Here is a 25,324-nt window from a genome sequence, read left to right on the forward strand (position 1 = left end):
GAGTTTATTTGTCCGCTTCTCGTGGATAAAAGAACATGAAATGAAGCACAGAGCGGACGAGTTTCGTGGAGATACGAGGCGACGACACGGCGGAAGAAAACCAGAGGTGACTCGTGAAGCTACAGGTAGGAGCCGTTAGGGTCGATGGTTGAAGCTCGCGAGCGGAAGAAGAGCGGGGCCTGTTGGGGGAAGATTTCAGAATAAAAGCTCCGGTGACCAACTGGCAATGGGATCGCAGAATAGGCATGGAAATAACATTTTTAACCAATATGTAGTGATTTCTTTTAATGTATTCAAACCAATTGTTGTTAGTCATAAACAAAGCGAGTGCTGGACATTATTTGTCAGTCATTTATTTATTTAATACCTAAACAGTTAAACATTTCCCGTGAATCATTTGATTATGATATATGAATAAAGATTCATAATTAATCATGATGTATTGCCACGTATTTAGACTGTATTTACTGCAAAAAGTTAATAATTTGTTTTTGCTTTTATTTTGAAGAATTGTTCCTTTACCGGATCTTAAAGTGTCTTCTTCTGACAAGCTTGACAATCGTTTTTGCTTTTCATAATAATAGGCTTTATTCAAAAAAACAAAGTGGTGTAGATACATATACATTCCAGGAATAAAATGTGTCTACAAACATATTTAAAGTAGTCATTCAGTAGAAAATGTAAGTAAAATACAATGTCCAGTATTTATTTTTGTTATAAAACAGAAGCCTCCTCGGCCTATTGCTTCATCAGTCTGCAATGTTATTTAAACTACACGTGTTATGGGTACCTGCTACTTCCCAATAGAAGTGTTATTATATTCAAACATTGGACAGATTAATTCATGCTTAATGAGGCGACACAAACGCTTGTGTTTCTGCAAAATTGTTCCTCCATTAAATCCCTTTTGAATGTCTCACTAAAGATGAATTATTGTGCGCCATATAGTCTTCAGTAAAAGAGAACCTTTGGAGCCTTGTGCCGTCTTAAAAATACACTTCTGTCATCAAAGGTTGTTTTGAGGTGCTTGCACAATGGGGAGGTTATTTCAGGAGGTCTCAAGCAGTGCAGAGTCCAAAGGCTGTGCCTCTGTTAGTGAAATACCAGAAGACCAAATTAAGAATAATTAACAATAAGACAACTGGCACTACAGAGGAAAAATAAAATCATAATGATGACAAATGATGCGACAACGCTCTGGCAAAAAGTTTTTAAAAAGTGGCATCGTCATGTTTTCCCTTTTTGTATTTATTTTTCATTAGTTTATTTTTCATTAACACTCATTTGTATGTCTTAACCCACACACATGAGAGAAACCTCCCATGTGGGCGGCTCCTAAGACTGCAGACAACTTTAATTTTCTCTAATAATAAGGCAAACTCTCTTTTCAGACAATTAAACCTTTGTGAAGATAAATATATAAACAAAGCCGTGTGCCTGCTGTATTGTTGAGGACTCTCCCTAATAACAATAATTATAATAAACTTTATTGATAGCACCATTTCAACACAATGTTTACAAGGTGCTTTAAAGGGTGGAAACAACAACAACAGAATCATAAAAGTATTCAAGCATACCGCCATGAAACGTAGTAAAGCCATGACGATTACAATTTAAAGAATAAAACAAATGGTGTGGGAAGGTGCAATAGAAATATCACAGGAGGGCGAGGCTATAAAAGTGTGTCTTAAGAAGAGTCGAGATAGATTTAGCCATCTAATCTCCTCCGGAAGATTGTTTCAAAGTCAGGTGGCCCCGATGTCAAACGCTCTGTGGCCTTAAGGTGTACAGACGTTACACTCCTGTACATAATTAAAAAAAAGAACTTCTACATTGATTAATGTTTTTTAACTCATATTTGTGCCATGGTACTTTGCAAATCTTACAGACGACAACAACGTAGATGCTCAGGGCAACAGGGAAATGTGCAGTGATTCCTAAGCAGTGGCTAGAAACTAACAAGATTACAGTTTATTGGATTGGAGGATGTCTTGTGACAGAACAAAATGTTTGTCTCCTGAGACACGAAAAAGGACACCGAGGACGAGAGGTGGAGAGGTGAAGGCCTTCCAGTTAACATTCATGTTTGAAAAAAAGAAAAAAAAGGTTTGAAAGTCCATGACGGCAGTTAATTTATAGTTCAACATGTACCTCCCTCTCTGATTACTTGCTTGCTTTAGAAAACAGTGACGGTGCTAACACGGTGTGTCATATACACGTATGTGTGTATTGTCTCAGGGAAAAGGCAGTTTAGACAAATATAAAACCTTAGTCCACCGGACATTAGGACTGTTTAGATGATGGGCTGGTCCTGCTGCTGACAGATTAACTAACATTCGTGTTCCTTTAGATAGACTAAGGCTCTAAGTGTTCCACATCACTGCACTTCTCCTGCTACACTGGCTCCCTGTTTGTGTTCCAGTCGACGGGGTAGTGAAGGGAATGCTCCTTAACCCTAACCCAGTTAAAGTCAAACCAGCACAACCATCGGCCGCCCCTCAAGGCTGTATCACCAACAGGCAAAATGGCTGACCTCAGGGCCCTCAAAGACCCCCGGGGTCATTATGTGGCAATTAGCTTTTAGTCATTTGATTCATTGTCACTTTGTCTAGAAATGTGCAGCACTAAATATTATATCAACTGACATGATAAGGGCCTTAAGGTGATTTCGAAGGAGACCAGCAGCTTTGAGAAAAGCCTTTGCAACATTTTTTGTACGGGGACTCTGCTGCTTAGATATTGCAGAAAGCAAGACTTTTAAAAATGATTAGCACTGAATGTTAACAAGGTTAATTAACAGGGTTTGCAGGGTCTTGGATGATGGGGTTGGAGCTGAGCTCTAAACTCAGAGAACCACGGTCACATTTGTAACTTTAGGTAGGAAGCAGTGTTTTGTGCTGAACAATTTTCTAAGTGAATGATTCTGTATGAAACAGGATCGACCTGCAGATTAGATTGTTCGTCCATGAATACCTCGAGGACCCTCATCAGGGTGCCTTTTGATGTATTCTTCTGCAGCAGCACGGCTTTAAGCATAATGCAACAATCTACCGTAGAAACTGGTCAGTCTGGTATATTCCGAGAGGGAAATCACACGTTCTGGTGTAACGGAGGCAACATTTATCGTATCTTTTTGATCATTTGTTTAATTCCACTTTCCAGAAACCTGCACAGACTAACTAAGACCAAAGATTGAAACATCTTCATGGCTAAAAAAAAAAGTTGTTTCCCTCACAGTGAATGTTTATCCCAGGGCTGCTTGTGTCAAGAACTGTGTGACCAGGGCCGTTATGTGTTTGGTTTTTAGACTAAGCAAACAATTTTGTGAATGAGGTCACCAAAGAGCCATCCAAAGTCTGTTTCCTGTGCCGTCTAACACAGTGGACACAGTTTGGAGTCAAAACAATTCCCAGCGTTTAGGTAAACGGTCATAAAGTTGTCCAGCTTGTTTATTCTCATAGAAATGTAGCATTAGCTGTCTGGAGGGCAGGAATTTAAGCTCAAAACTGCTTTTTTATTTATGAATAAAACTGCAAATCAAATATACAGTGTATATTTGTTTAAATACGCAATGCTGGTCGTTGAAAAGTTATTAAAGGTGTCTTGGCAGAACTCAATTAAATTGCACAAAACAATTCCGATTTAAATTCAGGAATCTAATTTCATTAGATTTAGGAAATTACTAATTTAAAGAACATTTGGCAAAGTATATCCAACCTAACTAAAATCAACAAATATATCTTTATGTTGTTTGGGACGTTTTAATTTGCAACAGAATTCGTTGGTTATTAAAATATGTAAGAATGCATCTAAATGATTTTATGGAATTTGGTTTCTTAGACAAATCTTTGCTTAAATATTCTCCGTGCCGTCAGCTACTGATCCTCAGAATCTGATTAAAATACTCCTTTCAGAGGAAAGCCGAGTGCAACTACAAGCAGCTCCTTTGAACATTGTTTCTAAGCACAACAAGGCTCTGTTTTGCCCTAAGGCTCACATCTGGGATCAGATACCTCTCCCCAATCCCTTAACCTCAGGCTTAAGGTGAAAGGACCCCACAAACCTTTTCCTTCTCTAACAACAGGCCCCTCACCTCCTATTCAACCCTCTGTGATCACACATGACCAGTCAGATGTAAAACCTCTCAGAGGCCCTTGTTGTTTGAACAGGTCAGTGGCTGACGTGAAGCTTCTGGCCAATTAGAGATAATACACTGGAAACTGCATGCAGGAGCCTATTACTATCAACACCTGTAATTGTACCGGGGCAGGTGGGAACGACTCCCCCTCTCCCAGAGGAAACGATGGCTCAGGGCAGGTGGCTGTTGATGTGCAGATGAGAGGAAGAAACGTAGATTGGCGAAAGGTTGCAAGTCTTTTTTGACGACGCTGCAACGCTTTTAAAGGATAAAACCAGCGTTTATCTTCCCAAACGGGTGCGTGTAGGCCCACTGCCGGACTGAGGGGGACGCCTACCTGAAAGATTGGGGACAATTCAGATAATTTGAGTGAAAAAAAACATCTGTGTATTTGTGTTCAGGGAGAAAATAAATGGCCAAATAGGATTGCACATGGCTGATCTTGGTATATTTACAATAACTAAGCTACCAGCTATGATAGGCTGACTGCACGGTACACACACCAACCTCAGAGAGTCGTAACACATAAACACCACGTGTAATGGAGAGTGCATAACAAATGATTACCAAGCTAACAGAGAAGTTTAAACAATTAACTAAAAGATATAGACAAATGACTAGCTAAAAGTAAAAATGCTAAAAGTAATGCAGGTTAGTAACAGTTTGCTAAATACTGGATAAATGGATGAAATCGCTAGTTAACCGTAACTGTCTACGGTTGAAATAGACATTTAAATGTACTGGATATATACAAGCAGTTTAAAGTAAACAGAGGACATAGTTCGCTAAACAATGTTTGAACAGATGAGCAGTTAGCTACAAGTAATAAATAGTCAAAATAGTTAGCTTCGAGTTAAAAGTAGTCTATTGGATAAACAATTCAAATATAGGGAGTTAAAAGTAATGGATGAACAGGTAAAAGAAATGGACTAATAGTTGAAGTAGTGAGCAAACATTCATAAACATAACATAGTTAACGTTAGCTAAAAGTGATGAATAAACAATGGAAATAGTTAGATAAAAGTTATGGTTTACTGTAGTTAGCTAACAGCAATGATTAGTAAGTGAGTAATTAGCTTAAAGTCATTGATAAACAGTCAAAATAGTTAGCTAAAGGGATACAAGTATGAAATGACTAGCAGTGATGAACAGCTACTTAGACTTTGTCCATTCAATTGCATGAAAGTAATATTGTGAGCACACATTTGAAACACGATGGGCGGTCCGATAGGACTGTGAGGATACGTCAGACAGCGACGGTTATCTGGTCGAGTGATCATTGCTTTAGTGGTCTCATTGTAGATGTAGAAGTATGCAAAACAGCTTAAACAAGCCCTGAACACGACCTGAGCCACATAATCCATCAAAGTAAACATGAAGCTGAGATTAGTTCCCTCAGAGTTTCAGTTGAATTGTTCCTTTTAATGTTAGTGGGAGTATCACACTTTGTTCTACTTACTGTCAATCACCACCAAACATCTCACATTAATATGATTTATGGTCATGTCCTTGGTTTCTCCTTGTTCCTTGGTGTCCGTTATAACTCATTTAAAGAGACATCTGGTGCTGAAAAGTTTCAGAGTGTGTTTGTAAAAATATATATTTGAGTCAGCTCGCAGCAGCACATCAGGTCAGCCATCTGCACAACCTCTGAGGTCTCTATATGTTTGTAGACCTCTGTGAGAGGAGACGCTGACCCCGTTTACACAATCACAAGAACACTGCTTTATTTTGCTGAGTGGAGGTTATTAATGTAGTGTAAACTATCACACTTTCGGTTGCCCCATCAACTTTTTTGGGTAAGAGCTCTCTTTGAAACCAAACCTGGAGACGAAAACAAACATTATTTTTTTTGTGTTTTACAAGTGTACAGTACACGACGGTCCAGCGGAGAGGTGCCTGCTGTTAACGTAGCGCTGTGTGTTTGTGTTTTTAGGGCCAGGAGCATGACTGAGCAGCCGGAGCAGAGCGAAGAAACAGGCCTGCTCTCAACACAGGACCTGGACCACTGCAAGGACGACGACACACACGGCCACTTCAGGCAAAGCTCACACACACACACACACACACACACACACTTGCTGTCTTTTTTCACCCCACACACCATCTGTATCCTGCGCATGGTCATGGGTTACAGCCACAGGAGATCTATTTTCACAGCCTTTATTTTGTGCTTTTATTTCAGCTGTATTTGATGTCAAACAATGGTAAAACGTGCACATACATGCACACAAAGAGACAACAAACAAAGTATTCATATGCACAATGTCTGTGTGTGTGTGTGTGTGTGTGTGTGTTCTGCAGACCGAAAGGGTGTGTTATATAAGAAGGATCCGAGGCAGGAGCAGTGTAATCCTGGGGAATCTGCTCTGGGATGAGATTTAGCGCTGAAGCATGTTGGTAGATTCAGAGAATGGGAGGGACTTAATGCACTTGGCAGTCTTTAACTTGCATCACTCAATAATCCTTATTGTGTGTATCCTTACTTCTATCCCCTCCCAGCGCGTACCTCACCGCAACACTCCTCTGTTTCTGCGTGCAAATATTTCAGGTTGTAAAATATTTGTTTACATAAAGTATTTAACGTTGCATTAATAGATCAAAACAAGCTGACGAACACACAACCACCACATATCACAGGTTTATAAAGTTGTTATGGCAAAAAAAAAACATCCAGGACACACAGAGCAACATAAATATTAGTTTTGAAACTTTCATTTTTAGCTCTGTTTTGGTCACCACCAACTTGCATGTGGCATCGGGTCTGATGCTCCGCTGTGTGCAGGAGCTTGTCGCTTGGTGCTGGGCCGGTAGTGTACAGTGGGATTACAGCTTCCTGTGGATGTTAATGACACTAAGAGTTTAAATTAAATCTGCTTTAAAACCAAAACAACGAGCTAAAAGAGGCTAAAAAGTTAGAGCTTAAGAGTTTAGTGATAATCCTCTGTTGGTTTGTCACTACAAGAGAACACTATCACATTACACAGAATCCTTTGATTCAATGTTCATATAAACAACCTTAGCGAATGCAATTTTAAAGACTAACATGAACATGATTTGGGTCACACAGAATAACTATTTTCTCTGATTTCAAGCAAGTATTTGTAAAGCAGTGCTATTAATTATCCAGTGGGATGTTTGCAGGATAATTGTCTTAATTATGTCTTTCCAATAGTCAAAAGAATCTAAATTATTGCACATTTAAGCATTTTACAGGGATTTTCTGTGATAAAAATAAATAAATAAAAGTACGCAAAATCTCAGAAAATATGTCCTTTTCTTGTTCCATCTCCTAAACAATTTAAATAATCAAAACTATGCTTTTTACAGTTCAGAGAAAAGCTTTAAAATATCCATCAAGTTCCTCTAAACAGCTCATAACCAAAAGTGTGCACCAGAATCCTCCATAATTTCCTCCCTGACAACGTTTGGGTTGATTTATTCTTTACATAACGCCAATAAGGAAGTTACACCGTGTCCTAATATTTGACTACAAAACACTCAAGATAATGCTTTGATAAGATACCAAGATAAACATGTTATGCTCTCTTTAGATATGAAGCTGAGAGATTAAGCTACAGCTGCTCACTCAGTGTGTGTTGGTTCGCTGGACGAACAAAATATCAGCTGACGTGGTGAAGATGTACCTAATTTTCACACCAGTATGAACTGTTTCTTCATAATAATAATAACAAATCTTGTTTCAAAGGAGAACTCTGATCTATGAATCCGATCCTTTGATTTTAAACTCGGGAGACTTTTAGAAAGTTCCTCTTCTTCTCTCATCGTACCTATCTTTTCCCAAAGTGAGACTCACTTCTCTCAGTGCCAAATCCATCTCCTCCAGCTAAATTATTAACTGGGAGTCCACTCCTCCACCATCCACCGATGGGAGGTGTTCGCTTTCTAATTTAGAATTCAATTTAGGATTCTTTGAGCTTGTAATTAGTTTCACTACTCGGCCTCACTGCCAAGGGCACCGAGATACACTGGCAAAGGCGCATGCGTGTACACACAAACACACACACATGCAGAAGCAACATTTAGCTTTAGCTCACAGTGACACACAGGTTTAGTTTTATTTTATTTGAAATGATAGTACATTTTGGGGTTATTACACTTTGTTATATCTTATGTGCTGGACTCAGAAAGGTTCACTGTGTGTACACAATGTGATTCACTGTCCACTGAGTCTCCAGGTAGCTGAACCAACGTATTCTGCTGCTGCTGCTGCTGTGGAAACCTTACAAGATCCTGATTTTTATGTTTTTACTTCAGCTGGAAAACTTGATGGTTCCTCCTGGGGCTGGGAATTGATTTCAAACCCTCTGAATAATAACCAAAATAAACCTTTTTGTGACATCCCGGTGAAGCTTTTATCTTGAACTGTCCATCATTTTCGCACATGTCATCCCAGCGTGACCTTGTTTATACCCTTTGTAAAAAAAAAAGAAAAAAGAAGAAGCTCTACCTCTACACACACCACGTTCACAGCTCTCCTCCATATCGCCCGTGAGGGGAATTGCCTGTAGCGGTTTTCTTCTGACACTCACCCAGCATCTAGATGTACCAGCAGTATTGATTAAGACCTGGATCTTGTGTAAGAGCTAGAGACAGATGGAGAGCGAGAGCGAGGACTGGAGAGCCGGTTAGTCCCCACAGAGCTGCCTGTGTTTTTAATAATCACTCTCTTCTCTCCACCTGGGTGTGCAGAGCCACGGTGGAGCCTATTTATAGGCAGCAACCAGCAGGCAGGAGGAGCAGCACACATGCACTATTGTTCATAACATGGTCACAAGATAATGGGATGGCCTTTATATTTGATGAGGAAAACCATGAATTTGCACATCTAGGACAAGCTGCTTAATATAATTAAATGTTGGAAAGAACGTAGCTTTTGGTTGTTTTTTTTTTATAAGCTTTTAGTTTAGTTTGGTTATGGATTACTTATTAGATATTCTGTTTTCTAAATTCATTTAAACTGCTTTGACCCTGTTTAGGAAGTCCGCCTCTTAAATTTTACATTTCACATGTATTCTGGACACTATTTGAATTTATTCAATGTACAGGATATGTACATTTACCTCACAATTATGTTCTAGTGGATGAACAAAAAGAAATAAATGTGAAACAGTTAAAGTAACATAAAGAATATCTTCACTTACAGCAGGAAAGAGACTACTTAGCCTTGTTGGGTGCATGGTGGATTTTCTTTCTGCTGTTTTGAAGTTAATAATTAAGTGATGTGAAGTGACTGATGCATCACATTAAGTGTCTGTAAGGCATCCAGCTGGAGAGCAGTGCAAGGCTGTCACAGCTGTACTGCTCTGCTGTAAACAACAGCCTCATCCTGCTCTTACACAAGCACACACACATCACACGCACACACACACACCCACACATAGCTTAGCATCTGTCAACCCCCTCAGCTCTCTGACACTTTAACCCTACTTGGGTCTTTTTCCAGCCTGAGTTGTGGATCATTCAATTCACTTCAAAGTCGTTTTATTGGCATGAAAGTAAAAACAAAACAAAAACAATGTTGCCAAAGCATCACATTCCCTCTCTGATTCTCTAAATGGAGGAGAAGATGATAGTAGAGTATCAACAGAGACATAAAGATTAATGACCTACATATAGAGTATGCCTAAATTAGCCTATATATATTTTTAGGGGCTTTCAATCATGTCTCTGTTTTCACATGACTCCAACTGCTGATGAAGACCCTGTCATCCAGTTAAAAGCTGTATGTAGTTCTAGACTTCATATAGTGTTTGTTGTGTCTAATGTTTGCTTGTGGCATATTATGCCTTTATTTTTAATTTTGATAAACACAACTGTGTGAATATAAAGTCCTTAAATTAGATTAGAAACATGTTTTGTGGCAGCAGAAGACAATGCAACCATTCATTATCTTATCTCTCCACTCCACATGGTGCTTATCGCTTTGCTGTTTGTGTGTTGTTGTTGTTGTTTTTGCATTCTTCTGCGAGCATATTTCTGTCCTTGATATGTATGCCCACACCATTTCTGCCAACTACTGCTCTCACCCTCATCTTTAAACCACTTTTCTAAAGTCTCACTCTCTCCCATAGACTGTGTATAAGAAGCTCTCTCCCTCTTTTTACGTTGGAAACTGTTGCCCTCTCAGCGTAAATACTACACATTAAAGTCATATGATTGGAATAATATGATAACGATGCAAAGTTAGTTTGTGTCCGTTAATGCAAAAAGACACAACAATATGAAACATAAAACAAATCTGGTAATATTATTTAATAATAACTTAAAAAGAATTCTCGCAAACAGTACAACGTGAGAAACTTTAATTCCTCAGCAGATTCAGATTGACATCAAATTGAATGATCATATTGTTGTTTTTTAAATTGGCCCTCCCATGGCTTCTATAGTGTACATAGAGGCATGAAGACTTCACCACAAGTCTCCACTCCAAAATAATAGAGGTTCTGCTGTTGGTTTAGTAAAATACTTAATGTGTTTATTTTTTACAATCTGTGTAGCCTCTATTTCACTGTGCACTGAGACATAGAAATCAGTGTTTATCTGACATAATTATCATGGTGTCATCTTGACAGACACCCTGGGGGGGCAGAGTTTACCTCTCTCATCTCCACTGTGCTCCACCATGAGAGGAACAATGACATGGAAGGAGGCAGCAGCAGAGTTAAAAGGGGGGGGGGGGTTGTTCAGGGATAGAGGTCACGCTATCTTCTTAGCCAGAGGAAAGTGCAGCAACACAGACAGTCCTATTAAGGCAACAGTGATGGGCATTTTAACATAATGGCACCTTGCCGTACAATACAGTGAAGGACTCTGTTCAAGGAGAATGCAAATGTGGAGCTGGTCCAGTAAGATGTTCTAAAGTCCCTGCTGAATCACAGGGCAGCCACGTAGAGAAATACATTTTCATGAAAGGAGAATCTTGTAAAACAATCTTCAGAAGACATGGAAATTAAGAAACAGCATTGCTATTGTATTGTATTGAGTACAGCTATTTAGCGTTATAAGCAGTGGTGGAAGAAGTAACACATTTTATACTTTGCACAATACAAGTAGCAATACCACAGTGAAAGACATACCTAAGTGCAAGTCCTGCATTCATAATCTTAGAATACTTGAGTAAAGGTGCGTTAGTAATGGCAAGTGGCAACTAAATGCACTGGAAGTTAATTCAAAGGTGAAAGTATGCATTATGCACAAAGGCACCTTCCTTCATTGTTATCATATCCACTCACATGTATGTAAGCAGGACTTTAATGTCAGGGTAGAGCTGACTTGAACAGCTATATACACTGCATAGTTTGTAAACTGAGTGTTGTTTTATGTATAAATCTTAATGTGAAAGGTAATTATAACTGATAAATGTAGTGGAGTAAAAAGTCCAATGTTACCTCAAAATTGTGTTTTAAGTGCAGTACCAAGAAAGTAATATTACTTAGCTACAGTCCACCTGTGATTATAGGTACAATACGAACAGAACAAGTCAAAAGGCTTTGAGTATGAGGACTAACCGATGTGTTATGCAAATGTCGTCCTTCGTTCGTCATATTATTCCCGCTGGACTCTGGAGGGTTGAAGATATAAAGGCCCACATTCCTCCCTTCATTTGATGCCTTTCTCTGTTACACCGTATGAAAATGGCTTCCACAGAGTGAGATAATCCATCACAGTAAACATGAAGCTGCAATTTGGTCTTGGCCAGAGCTTCCGCTTTATCAGTAACTCCTCGAGCAGGAGTGTTTTCATATCAGCGCTACGTCGTGCTCTGCTCGCTGTCAATCACCTAGCACTCACAGAAAGATACAGGAAGAAAGGGAAGTCTCTGTCAGAAAATAATCCCTCAAAAACATCTGGCATTTCAGAATGTATTGTTGCATATATACGTGTCCTCTTTTTGAAAGCGCCTTAACTGGGACAGCAGTTCATTATGATGACATTTTCCTTAGAGGGCTGATTATACTATATTTGATCTGCTGGGTGGTTCTGTCTGCATTAGTAATAGATACGAGTATCATGCTGTGACATCTGCTGCACTGTTCTGACTGCTCCTCCTGAGGCGAGCTTGATGCAGTGTGTGTGTGTGTGTGTGTGTGTTCATGCATTCTGACTATAAAAAGAACAACATGGATAATCTCCTGGCATGGTCACTATTTGTCTTTAAACAACTCAATATTTGTCTTTGATTATGTTGTTCTGTGACAGCCTCCGTTTCCCTGCAGTTATGCACTCACTGATGATTAACTCCTCATGTGGAAGCTTTGACCCAGCTGGGATTTTCACGCAATGTACACACACACACACACACACACACACACACACACACACACACCACACACAAACACACAAACACACAAATAAACACATACTGTCACACGCACACAACCTATAAACCATTTGGCACGCTGTCTTCAGGCCAGATGAAGGCATCAATGCGGAATATATAATATATATATATATATATTTATATATATATATATATATATATCCAGAGTAGTACATTGAGAGAGAAGAATTGTTGATGTATAGTATATTTTGAATGTAGGATAGTTATTATTAATGAAATGTAAACATGTGAAGAAGTATCTTTTTCATTCTAAGTGTATTTTTCTTGTATTACAGGTTTCAGTTGATTGAAGACCTGTCCTATGAAGATGTGAAAAAATGTTACCGGGGCTCGGTGAGTCTTTTGATCCTCATCGTTACTAAATCTGTGATTGGAGCACGTCCAACCAGTTGTGTTAATTTTCACCTGAATATATAATCTGTAAAGGAAGCGGCTTTCTGATTCATGTAGTGGTTCCTTGACTTAAAGGCATTTCTCTCACTTTTATACTGCAGTGTTGAAATATGTTTGTCAGATCTGTGTCATGAAAATTGGATAAAAAAAGGCTTCAACTAATATGACACAATCTAATTGCAATCTGGGGCATAACATATTTATTTATTTATCTTTTCTGAATCATATATGATGACATACTAACAACATGCTGCTATTATACATTTGTGAGAAATTGCCACATTTTTCCTGATACTCTCCGACTATTGTGACATTTCAAACGATTTTAGACTCAACATCTAAAACTAAACGGCTCATTTGCTTATTGACAGGCTCAGCAGTATATATAATCCTAAATTACTATCACGTAGACCTGCTGCAATTCTGACCAGTGTCCCCCGGACAAACAGCATCATCATCAAGTAGAAATAATACAACCACCTCACAGACTAATCATCTAATACTATTTGACCTATGAATTCAGTCAGCAAATTATTACACAATAACAGTTGACATTACCTCCGAGCCCTCTGCATCACTGTAAGTTACTGTTAGCGGCATATTCCTGAGGACAGGAGCTGCTCTAGTGTGAGCTATTAATAGAAAGACAAAAACAGGAGCAGCAGACAACTGAGATAAACTGAGCTGATACGAGCCGAAGGAAAAAATAGACGAGATACAGGACAGGACAGGAAAATAGGTGGCAGGAGCTGGAGCTGGAGGGGAGCTGGAGCTGCGAGGGAGGAGAGCGGGGAATGAATGAGACCTCTTGTGTGTACGGATGGAAGGAAAAAGTATGATTTTCTCTGTGAAGTGTGGACTTTTAGGTGTCACAGACTGCCACTGCAGACAAGCTGACACACAGAAGGAAGGAACGGAGAAAGAAGGGGCTTCAACTAAGAGAGCAGTGAGGAGTACCTGTGTGTGTGCGCGTGTGTGTTGTTTTTCTCAGCTCAGAATGATGAAGGGCAGAGTGTGTGTGTGTGTGTGTGTGTGAGTGAGTGAGTGAGTGAGTGAAGGAGGCAGAAGGAGAGGGAGGGTGTCAGCTGAGTGCTTTAAAGTGTGGAGTCACTGGAGGTGTATTTGAGACAGAGAAAGGGAGCCTTTCAGTTTTGGAGAAAGAGCTCTGTGGCTGCAAACTGAGGCGTTGCTGCTGTAACTCTGCTGTAACTCTGTAGTAGTATATGTGTGTCTGTAGGTGTACACATTAGAGCCCGTGTGTGTGTTTTTTGTAGGTTTCATGTAGATTAGAGGTAGACAGTCCTCCATTCTCGGGGGCCCCGCACTGACCGGCGACAGGGGCACAGTGTGTGTCTTGCAGCGGCTTGCTCCAGGCCTTGGATGTGCGCGAGTGTGTGTGTGTGTACGGTGCCAACGTGCTGAGCCTGGTGCAGAGCTCGCGTCCTTTGAGGGAGAGAGTGGCGTCTGCGGCGAGCGGAGCCAAAGTGGCCGGTGGTGGTGGTGGTGGTGGAGTGGCCGGTGGTGCTGTGCAGGCAGGCCGGTCCGCCAAGGAGCTGCTCATGACTCTGCCCTGTCCCTCTGCACAGACTGTCAGCAAGTACAACTCGCAGTACCACAAACTGTTCCAGTGTGTGCCCAAGGATGAGATCCTCATGAAAGGTAATGTCCTCTTCACCGCGAGGAACACTTTAAGGAGTCTTTTTTTGTACTGCAACAGCTTGTTTTATTCATCGACTTGTTAATATTCTTGTGTTCATGTTCTGCTTCAGCTTCACTATGATTTGCCTGTTATGCATTATTACTTGTATTTCTACTCTATTTAGCTTTTCTTGCAAGCTACTAATGCACAATAACAATATGAGACCGGTATTAGCCTTTTTATCAAATACCAGATATTGGCCATAGAGCTGACATGATTATTTAATTCATCAATCACATTTAGTCAATCGAGCCACCACTTTTGATGATTGATTAATCATTTAGTAAATTATCGAGCAACAACCATAAAAGATGCTGAACTTCCCATGTTGCTGCTTTTCAATCGTGGCGATGTACTGCTTTTCCGTTTTATATCTGTGTTATGTATTCAATATATATTTGGGTTTTGGGCTGTTAAAAATGTTAAGACGTCGTCTTTGGCTGTAGATAATGTAAAGGCTAAATAAATAGGCTTATTATTACGTTTTAGTCAGAAATATAATCAATAACGAGTCATTAGTTGCAGCACAAATGTGAGCCAATGTTGATATAATGGAAGCAACATAAAAGACGAAGGTTTTGGTACCGTGAAGGTAAATGAAGCTGTCATGTCTTTGAAAACTGCTTTAAGTGTCCTGCGGTGGTCTAAAGTCTGTTTGATTACGCTTTTCACCCGTACGATAGTCAAATTGTGGTGAAGACATGCTAGGTTGTGCGTTAAATTATTTTCAGTATCTGTACAAAAATACTAGCATCTTCAACAGCAGCATTTGTGATTGCACACCAAAAGCCTTAAAGAACAAACACTGTAAAATCAATATTTGTTTTTATTCTCTTGAAGTAGCTGTCTTTTCTTGGCACTGTGTCCAACTGTAACCTGTCTTGCTTCAGTGTTTCTGCTATTTGTTTATTTTTCCGAAACACTTCCAGTATGAACTGTTCTGTTAGTTCAACCTGGTTTACCATAAACCTCAATGTGCAATCTATCAAAATGTAACCAATGATATGAAACTTCAGAGATTGTTTTTTTTATCAAAATACTGGTGAGACAGTCGTAGGGTTCAGAGATATTATGTTTTTCTTTATCAGCTTAACAATTGTAGAACGAGTTGGATTTAATAAAAATTCTTTCTCTTCTGTTCTCAGTGTACTCCTGTGCTCTCCTCAGAGATATTCTTCTACAAGGCCGGCTCTACATTTCCAGAAACTGGCTGTGTTTCTATGCCAACCTATTCGGCAAGGACATCAAGGTACGACAGACTGACAGACAGCTTGATCAAGTCAAACTGACTGACAAACATGAACCCAGTGTCTCCCGGTTGCAAGCTGACAAGCCGACGATACAAGTTGACAAATTATTTGACTGAAAGTCATTCAGGATTATGGCCTGACTTTCAGTGTCACAGTCTCTCTCTCTCTCTCTCTCTCTCTCTCTCTCTCTGCACTGTGGAATAATGTATAAGAACAGGTAGACTTACTGAATGAACCTTTAACCTTAACCAGCTATGCGATTTTCTCTCTGATGTTGTGCACTGTTCTCTTTCCTTCATTTCCTTGAAACCAAACCTCTCCTGACATCCGAGTGACAATAAGCTACTTATTCAGACTGCATTCCTCACATTCTGACTGAAATAAGACACGTTTCATGTCCACAGCGGATTTTCTCTAGGGGCTTTTCCTAAGTGTATTTCAGTGTCTGCTTTCCCAAATCACACTGGTGGTTTTTTTTTTTAATAAATCTTACCTATAATTTTCTCATCATTTTGCTTTTAAGTTTGCCTCCTCAAATCGGAGTCTCTCCTGATGAATGTTATGATCCGTCTTCTTTAGGTGGCTATCCCTGTCGTTTCTGTGAGGCTGGTGAAGAAGCACAAAACAGCGGGCCTTGTGCCCAACGGCTTGGCTATCACCACAGACACCGGCCAGAAGGTGAACACTTCCATCCCAGTCGCTGTCAATGAAAATACTTGCGCTGATTAGCGCAGCATGGCTGGGTTTTCCAGGAGAAGGTGTGATGGAAAAAACAACACCACGCTATAGATAGAAGCAGAGTGGAGTCACCAGCATGGTAGCGCGGGAGAGTCGAGGGTTTTCTCCACCATTACGGCAACGTTCAGAAGGGCTTCTTAAAAACTTTCACACATCAGACTCAAGCTGTCATCACTTTCTGTTTGTGCCCCAACACCCCATCACTAATGATAGACAGCAAGCTCATTTTAGCGGTGGCGACACAGGTTTTGTGCTTCAAGGACATGTCAGTATAATAACTTAAAACAACAACAACAAATACATGAATTTCTAGATCGCACTCAACAAGAGAGGAAAGTAAACAGATTAAGAAATTTAAATGCAAGATTGGTAATTTAAGGGCACAAATGACCAAACTGAGGAAGTAAAATCAGTTTATTGAGTGCACAAGTGAGTCATTTAAGCCAGTGATTTATCCAAAACCGTTTCCAGCCATGTTTGTGGCTCTGTGACGCCCACACACAGACAGCTAGAAGACGGTGAGGAGGTATTCACTGAATTTGACAAAAAAAATAGTATTGGATTAGAATCGCTCTCTTGTCCCTCTGTGTGACGCGGTTTAAACAAATTAGCTCCTGAGCTAAATTTAAGAACAAATCAGCGACTAGTCAGCGAAGTTTGTCAAGTTGTTTTTGCGTTCCCCATTGATCTTTTTGCTTTTTGACAGTGAAATAGATCACAGAATAGTCTGCATGTTTCTAGTGGTAGTACACACACATCATGCAGACTGTTGCCAAAGCACACAGAAGAGCCAGCTCCTCACAGATATGGCAGTCGTCACAAAGTTCAGGAATAGCTCATGTTTTTAAGTGCTATGCACTCATACATACATACACCACAGTACATGTGTACTGTGCCCGGTTCATCAATTATACATGACACAAATCATTCATTATTAATAGTTAATTAATTAAAGACAGTGACTCGGCAGATGTTTTTGCACAGCAGCTCAGATTAAAGCAGCGACCTTTCTCAAACCGTGGGAGATATGTAGTGTAGTACGTCTCTCACTGCACAAGGGCAAATATCCTTTACCATGTATGTCTGCGCGATTGTATAATATGCGTTACATGACCCATGTGCACATACACGGCTCTGTACAGTACAGGACTTGACTGCAGAAGAGGACTGAGGTTGGGTCTTGTGTTTATGAGGTAAAAAGTTCACGGCTCGTGTCTGTAACAACAAAGTCCAGGCTTGTTTGTAATTCTTCAGCTCGATCACCAACACGACTGTGTCAGGAATGATACAACAGGACACGCCATAACACAGTGTTTCAAATGCTCATGGATACATTCAAAAGTGCATTTTAGGTAGCAGTGACGTCTATCCAGGTCAGAGGGATATTTGGGTAAGCTGTCACTGACCTGTCATTCTTAGTTTCTCATGAAAGAATAGACCGGAGCAAAAATGTGATGAGAGAAATATCCTCTTTGTGGCCCAGATTATGAATCCCTGAAGTGTTGTTTGCCCCAAATTATTTCCAGAAAAGTTGGACTCTTTCCCAGTAATGTTACTGTTTTATTAAATGATTCATATGGCTGCAAACACAAATATTCAAACACCGTTCTACAGGCCTTAATGCACTGATCGTATACTTACACGTTTGATTTCGTGCAGCTGATATTTCAGATAAAGTGACCACGACTATGACGTGTTCAAACGCAGGCTGAGATGTGAAATAGAAAATCTTCTTCATCTGTTTCTCGACTCAGTTTCCCCCTCAGGGCTCGTCAAAGTTTAATATCATGCCTCATCTAACCTAATTTTAGTCTATAGTTTATCCGTGTTGTTCAGTAGACCTCTTTTGTTCCTACTGTATCAATATACATTTGAGATAACCACTCTGTTTAAATGAGCTCAAATTGTCCACTATAATCATTTTTATGTTTATGGATAAATTCAGAATATTTTCAAGGGACTATTTTATTGTGAAGCAGCATTATGAACAGAACATCAACAGGATTTTAACAACACTGTTTCTCTTTTTTATTTCCTCAGTATGTCTTTGTATCTCTGCTATCGAGAGACAGTGTATATGACGTCCTCCGCAGGATCTGCACACACCTTCAGGTCAGAGGACTTGGATACTATTATTTCAGTCCCATGTATTGTGTGGTGTGCGTGTCAGTTAATGAGGTTATTTCCTTTTCCCTCTTCAGGTCAATGGGAAGAGTCTGAGCTTGAAGCAGTTCATGGAGGAGCCGACCTTAATGCTGGTCAGTCTTTCATAAGCCGTCATGAAATGATAAAGATCCAAGTGGGTGAAACGTCAACACCTCTTAATCCCCAGGCATTAAAGTAACTTAAATGGTTCCCAATTGTGTTTCCTGTTGGTCTAAAGGCCTCCGACAACTCTCCTTTACAACTGCCCCTGACCTGAAGGCTGACTTACATTCTTACACACACAGCACCAATAGATCATTCTGTTGCTGCTGCAGTCTTGCAGTGAATTATCCCTCGAGTCGGCAAGATTCTATCAAAGAGCTCCGTGAAGTCACCTTGTGTGTGTGTGTGTGTGTGTGTGTGTGTGTGTGTGTGTGTGTGTGTGTGTGTGTGTGTGTGTGTGTGTGTGTGTGTGTGTGTGTGTGTGTGTGTGTGTGTGTGTGTGTGTGTGTGTGTAGGCCACTGCGCCACAGAACAGCTTTTGTATTAATTTATAATTAAGTTCTGTTAACATGCTCGTCCTTGATCACACTGTAATCTAAACCCAAAGTATTCAAAGAAAAGAGGATTGTTTGTTCACGGTGCCAGCATAGGCCATGGAAGCTTTCGCAGAGCTTTGCTACTCTCTAACACAGAAAAGGTTAAGATGCCTGATTTGTAGTTTCAGTTCGTCATCAGAAGTATTACATCGTATAAGTAGCAGAAATATTCCAATGTCAAGGATATTTGTTGACCTTGCTGAATATCTCTTTTCATTGTTGCTTCTTTAAGATTTAAGAGATAGACCTTTAACCTTTTCAAATGAATAGATAGCAGTAACACCATTTCATAATTATTAATTTAAGTCATTAACTAAAGCAACATTTGGGCTGAAAGGTTGTGTAAAAGCCCCATGATGTGTTGGATTGTACCCAACGCAGAATGTGTTCATTAACTTATTAACATTCATAACTGCAGTTATTCATGGATTACCATTTACAATTGCTTTATTACCAAATGGCAAGGCTGAACACCAATCAAAGAGAGCTCAATAGTTGATCTTGTGAATGCTTATAACTTATTTAATGCATTACTTTCATGGTGTTGAAATAACTCAGTGGGTTTCAGTCTCATGTAGGGGGTCACAACATCAAAATATGATTGAAGTCTAGAAATAAAAATGGTCGCTAATGTTTTGTAATCAGTCAATTCCTCTGGTTTTTCTAACCAAGCAAGACCTTTAAATACATGTTAAGAAAGAATAGTGCATGATACGGTGATTTGTTTACCATCTCAGGTTTAGATGATGAACCACGAGTGTGCTAACACACTCCTTCAGTTTAGATAACTTCCTGTTGCAGTTGAATGACCTTCTACCTCTTTCCTCTGTGCCACAGGACGAGTTCCCAGTTCCAGACGAGTTCCCGGCGGTTGACGAATTCCCATCAGTGTTAAAGTGGAGAAGGAAAACCTCCGTGGTGTCGGTGTCGTCCTCCCTTCCTGACCTCCTGGGGAACTCCAGCAGCAGCCTGAACGCCGCAGACACACCCTTCAAATTAGAACAACCGCTGGAAGGTGATAAAGCGATCCATGTTGGCACGGCTTATGAGTGTCTATTGCAGGGAAATATCAACAGGACTTGTTGCTACTTTCTAAGGCTAGTCAGGTAAATCACAGATTGTGTGATAAGAAAACCCTACTGTGAAATATGTTCGCATTAAATCAGTTATTTGTTGATACTTTCAATTTTCAACTCGTCCTGCAGGACTTTAATCAATAACTAGTTTAGAGAGAAATCCACCTGTGCCTGTGGGTATTTTAGTTCTTGTCCACCAAAATGTAATTAAGTTGCTTTGCCAGCAACAGATTGGCTACTAATCTTAAGAATACAGAGGACCTGGATTATGTGGTTAATGTGTACAGGGGGAATAAGAAATTCTGTCAATTTAATGATGTGCGCATCCATGAAGAGTTTATTATGTAATAAGCAGAAGTTTGTAGTCTGACTCAGATGACATAGTGAGTCAGTGAGGTTACATCTTCAAAATGTCACTTCCTTTATAGGATAACAGTGTTGAAACCCTGGATGCAGATGTCTTTGTCTGTGTGTGTGTGTGCACGTGTGTGTGTGTGTGTGTGTGTCCTCTAGCTTTCTTTTGAATTTCTTGTGCCTGTGTGTGAGTGTGAGAAAGCGAAAGAAAGAGTAATTGCTTTTGGATGGCAACATCTCTCTTACGCAACGACACGTAAAGCTCCAAATGGAGATTAAATGGTGCGGGGGTGGGGGTGGGGGGGGGGGGGGGGTGGGGGGGGGGGGGGGTTGTATTAAAAAGCTTTGGGCAGTTCAGATTAAGGAGAGATTATCACAAACAATGTCTGCTGTCAACGTCGTCTGATGGCTGTATGCTGACAGATGATTTCTCAACACTGACCTACATTAATGTTCTCTATTACATGTTGATGACATGAGTGAAAAGCTGAGAAATCATGTAATTAAAAGATGTAGTCAACACCTGTACTGTAGTAGCTTTACATCACACACACACACACACACACACACATATAGGAGCTGTGCAAAAAGAAGAAAGCATACATAACAGCTATCATACAATCATTGTAGAGACGTCTTGTATGATGGTCAGCTCATGGTTGATTCAGACAATATAGTGTTCACTCTTTGCAATATTTTGAATCAACAATGAATTAAAAACAGCATAAGAGTCTTTATTTATTATTTACCTCCTTTAAAATAAAATGTGCAAAAACAGTTTAATAATTTCTTACTTTCTAGGTTTTAATACAAAATGCACATAATTTAATCATTAAAATAAAATGTATCACTTTTCTTTTTTCAAACACACATACTGTATATATATATATATATGTATATATATATATATATATAATTGGTTGGTCTAACATTCTTCAAACTCTTTACTCGGTTGATATTTTTGCCTTATGACAACGACAAGGTTTATAACAGCTCACAGTGTTAGTTTATAGAATTGAATTGCGCGCTCTGACATTTCATATCTGTGAACAAAAATTAGATTTACTTCATTTCGTATTTTATTTTCTAGCCCTAAAGTGCATATCGTCACACCATTACTCTAACAGGTGGGCCAGCTCTATTGAAAGTGAAACATGTTGCATAGTCAAGCCAAGTACTGTTCATGGTTTTATGTTATAGTGTGCGTGTGTGTGTGTGTGTGTGTGTGTGTGTGTGTGTGTGTGTGTGTGTGTGTTTTACAGAGCGAGTTCTGCAAACAGACAGAGGTCTTTTATCAGAGCCACTGGCAGAACTGGGCCAGATGGAGTACCAGCTGCTCAAGTTCTTCACCCTGCTGTGAGTATACAGAGCGACACACACACAGACACCAACAACACCACAATCACCTCCTCCGTCAGCTGACTCACAGCTACACACACACACACACACACACACACACACACACTGCGAGCATTGACATGGAGATATAAATAGTGGGAGATTCACTCCGTCAACCTGAACACAAGGGGATCAGACCTCGTATGAGACGAAGCTTAATTATTAATGATCATGAAGCCTTAGTGTCCTTGAGAGAGCACTGATTCCCGTTGTGCTCCTGAAGGTTTGTCATATTTCTGACGGTGACCTCTGACCCCCCCCCCCCCCCTCGTGTTCTCACTGGCATATCACAGATTATATTCCATATAAATTACAATGAAAACTCAGTATACATTTAGGCCTAAACTGTAATACTCAATGCATGCATATTAAGTCACTCTTGAGTGAATTAAAAGATGAATAAATGTCACTCTTACATTATTTATTTTCATTGTTATGTTATCATTGTGCGGTAATACAGTGCAGGTTTATTTTAGATAACCTACACAACATTTTGAAATGTTACATCGCTACTCAGTAAATGTTCAGCAGTAGTATGAAGCGCAACATAATAATTAAAAGAACACTGCTATGGTGCTTTAAGACAGATTTAAACTGGTGTTCAAGGACAGTGAAGTGCTGTGATATGTCGACAGAAAGTCAAACGTCGCCTCCCGGTGTTCATCAAAAGACATTACAGCTCTCTTCCTCCACATAACCAGAGGATCATCATCACTAAAACTTTTATTTTGTCGTCCTTTAACTAATCTGTGTGTCTCGTCTTCCTTCGTCAGTATTATTCTCCTCATCCTGTCATCCTGCTACCTGGCCTTCCGGGTGTGCAGTCTGGAGCAGCAGCTGTCCTTCCTGAGTAGCCCAAATCTGCCCCTGAGAGAGAGGTAACGCTGCAACAGCCACTTCAGCAGACAATACGTGACAGATGATTTCTATTCAAAGAAAAACACATTGATATATCAGAATTAAAGGACATTCAGTGTCCAGGAACGTTTAGATTTAGTCATAAGAGACAGAATAATCAATATGTGTGAGACAAGAAGAGTTATGTTTAATATGTTGTATTATTATATGATATATTGTATTTTATGACACTGTTATTTAACAGGAACAATACTGGTAAATACAATCACATCAAAATAAATAAGTGTATCAGATGTAGATGTCCCTGGTAGGGTGTTTAGATATGTTTAGGTAAAACAAATGAGGTTTGGGTAGAGGTAGTTAGATATTCTGTTGGTTTTCTCATGTACAGTATTGGTGTGTGTGTGCTGGGATCAGTGTAAGGGTGAAGTAATAACAAAAAGAGCAGATCTAAGCGGTTGATTTACCCTCCATTTGATCCAGAGAGTCCACTAACCTGGCTGCTTTCTTCTCATCCAGGTAACCACTGCTCTTAGCTGTGACACATCGGATTGCCGGCTTTTTTCTCTTCTCGTGCTTTGAGCTGACGTTGCCCTCGTGCACAGATCCAGCACCAGCATTAGAGCCCAGAAGAGATCAACCAACACGTACCAACGTGAAAGGAACAACATCGGCCCGAGCCCCAGCGTCTGACAGACCTTCCCCTTCCCATGAAATGACTTCCTATCTAGTGATCACTTCCAGACTATGCAAACAGACTATTTATTTCTGAATTTAAAGTAGGTTTTACTGTAGATTATGATTGTCTACCATTGCCTTTCCCTCTCACAGACGTTTCATCTTTCACCACATGACCCTGCAGCGTAAATCTCTAAACGTTGAAATAGCGAGCAGATTGCAGTTGAAGCTGCCGTTTGTGACAGTGAAGGCGTTTAGGAGTGGTGGTTGAGACTAGAGGCGAGGACGGAAAGGCAAGAGATAATTCAACACATTAATTACTTGAAAAGACGGATAGAAAAGATATTTCAGGTGAGTTGTGGTGTTTATATCAAACATTTTCTGACTGACGAGTTGACTAAACCAAATGTTTGTTTGTCTTTCCGGTGAGATCTTGCCATAGCCTTCAGTAGACGGCTACAAACTACAACAAAATGCACTTTTAAAAGAAAATATGTCCACATTATTTCAAATGTATGTAACTGTTTTCAGAGTTTAGATCTATTTTATTCTTGATAATAGGTACTCTGTCATTATTGAGGGTTTTTATGTTATGACCACAGATACTTGACTGATTGAAGTTACCTGTCAGTTAACTGTAATATACTGAAGCGATAACACCACTTGTTGGTGTTAACTATAATGTGAATGAGATGGTTCGGCGACATGCATCATTTCTGTTTTAGTTGTAATAATCTGCTGTATGACAGGAGTTCCCAGGATGTTTTATTTTTATTTTATACATTTCAATTGAAGTCACCAAAGACTTAAAAAAGACACAGTGAGGTTCATGTGATTATGTCTTTGCCTAAAGGTATATTCAATGATTTTGCAGACATGGGTGGAATGTAGTCCTAGACTAGTTTGTGAAATCCTTGTGAATTAAATTGGCAAGAAAATGTAGACAAAGAAAAAGTGTTTGCGACTTTTATTTCTTCGGAAGTTTTCGGTGTCAAGATTTAACCCTTCAACCTCCCATCCTCTCATGGCAGCACTACACACAGGACCACCATGAAAAGCTGTGACTCCGACAGCACAGTAACATTCAGTAACCTCTTCAACTCAGCCTGAATTATTGTGCTGGAACGCAATGTTGGCAGAAGCACTTAATGCTTAATACATGACATATGGAGCGTTGGCTGTTCACCAGTGGCATTGGTTTATTTCCACGTTTCTGACTAAATTGAATAACTTTATACACCGTTTTCGTGGATTAAATGTGTATATTTTGAAATGCATCAAAACAGATAAGTGTTTGACGTGTGACTGATGGAAAAAGACTTCATAAACTCAAGAAGCTGGAGAGTTTTCTAAACCCACAGAGAAACCATGTGACCCCTAAACCGATACGAAGGCAGCTGGAGTTACAAGTTTTCACGAGACAACAGAGACATTGAGTTATATCTCATTCTGTAAGAGTATGACGTGCAGTGTTTTTACTAATAAGCTCAGAAATGAGTGCATCTGAGTAAGATTTTGATAACTGACGACAGTTGACCCTGAGGTCGGATCATAGAAATAGAATGAAAGTAGAATGGACATTCCCATTCTAATCAACGTACCAGGATGGTCAGCGCAACGGCCATTTTTATGT

At 39.8% G+C, this 25,324-nt stretch overlaps 1 protein-coding gene across 1 annotated transcript; it reads left to right on the forward strand.

The window, feature by feature from the left end:
- Positions 1 to 24,568, forward strand: gramd2aa (GRAM domain containing 2Aa). Its single transcript, XM_079186162.1, has 12 exons — positions 1 to 125; positions 6,075 to 6,179; positions 12,779 to 12,836; positions 14,483 to 14,555; positions 15,741 to 15,844; positions 16,425 to 16,523; positions 18,624 to 18,695; positions 18,785 to 18,841; positions 20,165 to 20,342; positions 22,020 to 22,113; positions 22,929 to 23,033; positions 23,533 to 24,568. The coding sequence occupies exons 2-12, from the start codon at positions 6,085 to 6,087 to the stop codon at positions 23,534 to 23,536; spliced, it is 939 nt and encodes a 312-aa protein (XP_079042288.1). The 5' UTR covers positions 1 to 125; positions 6,075 to 6,084; the 3' UTR covers positions 23,537 to 24,568.
- The last annotated feature ends 756 nt before the right edge of the window (positions 24,569 to 25,324 follow it).

The sequence above is a fragment of the Pholis gunnellus genome (genome assembly GCF_910591455.1).
Source record: "Pholis gunnellus genome assembly, chromosome: 1".
NCBI lineage: Eukaryota > Metazoa > Chordata > Actinopteri > Perciformes > Pholidae > Pholis > Pholis gunnellus.

Coding starts and splice junctions, on each gene's coding strand:
- gramd2aa (XM_079186162.1), top strand. CDS start 6,085: ATGACTGAGCAGCCGGAGCAGAGCGAAGAAACAGGCCTGCTCTCAACA. Junction 12,837..14,482: donor AAAAATGTTACCGGGGCTCG/GTGAGTCTTTTG, acceptor CCCTCTGCACAG/ACTGTCAGCAAGTACAACTC. Junction 20,343..22,019: donor ATTAGAACAACCGCTGGAAG/GTGATAAAGCGA, acceptor TGTGTTTTACAG/AGCGAGTTCTGCAAACAGAC.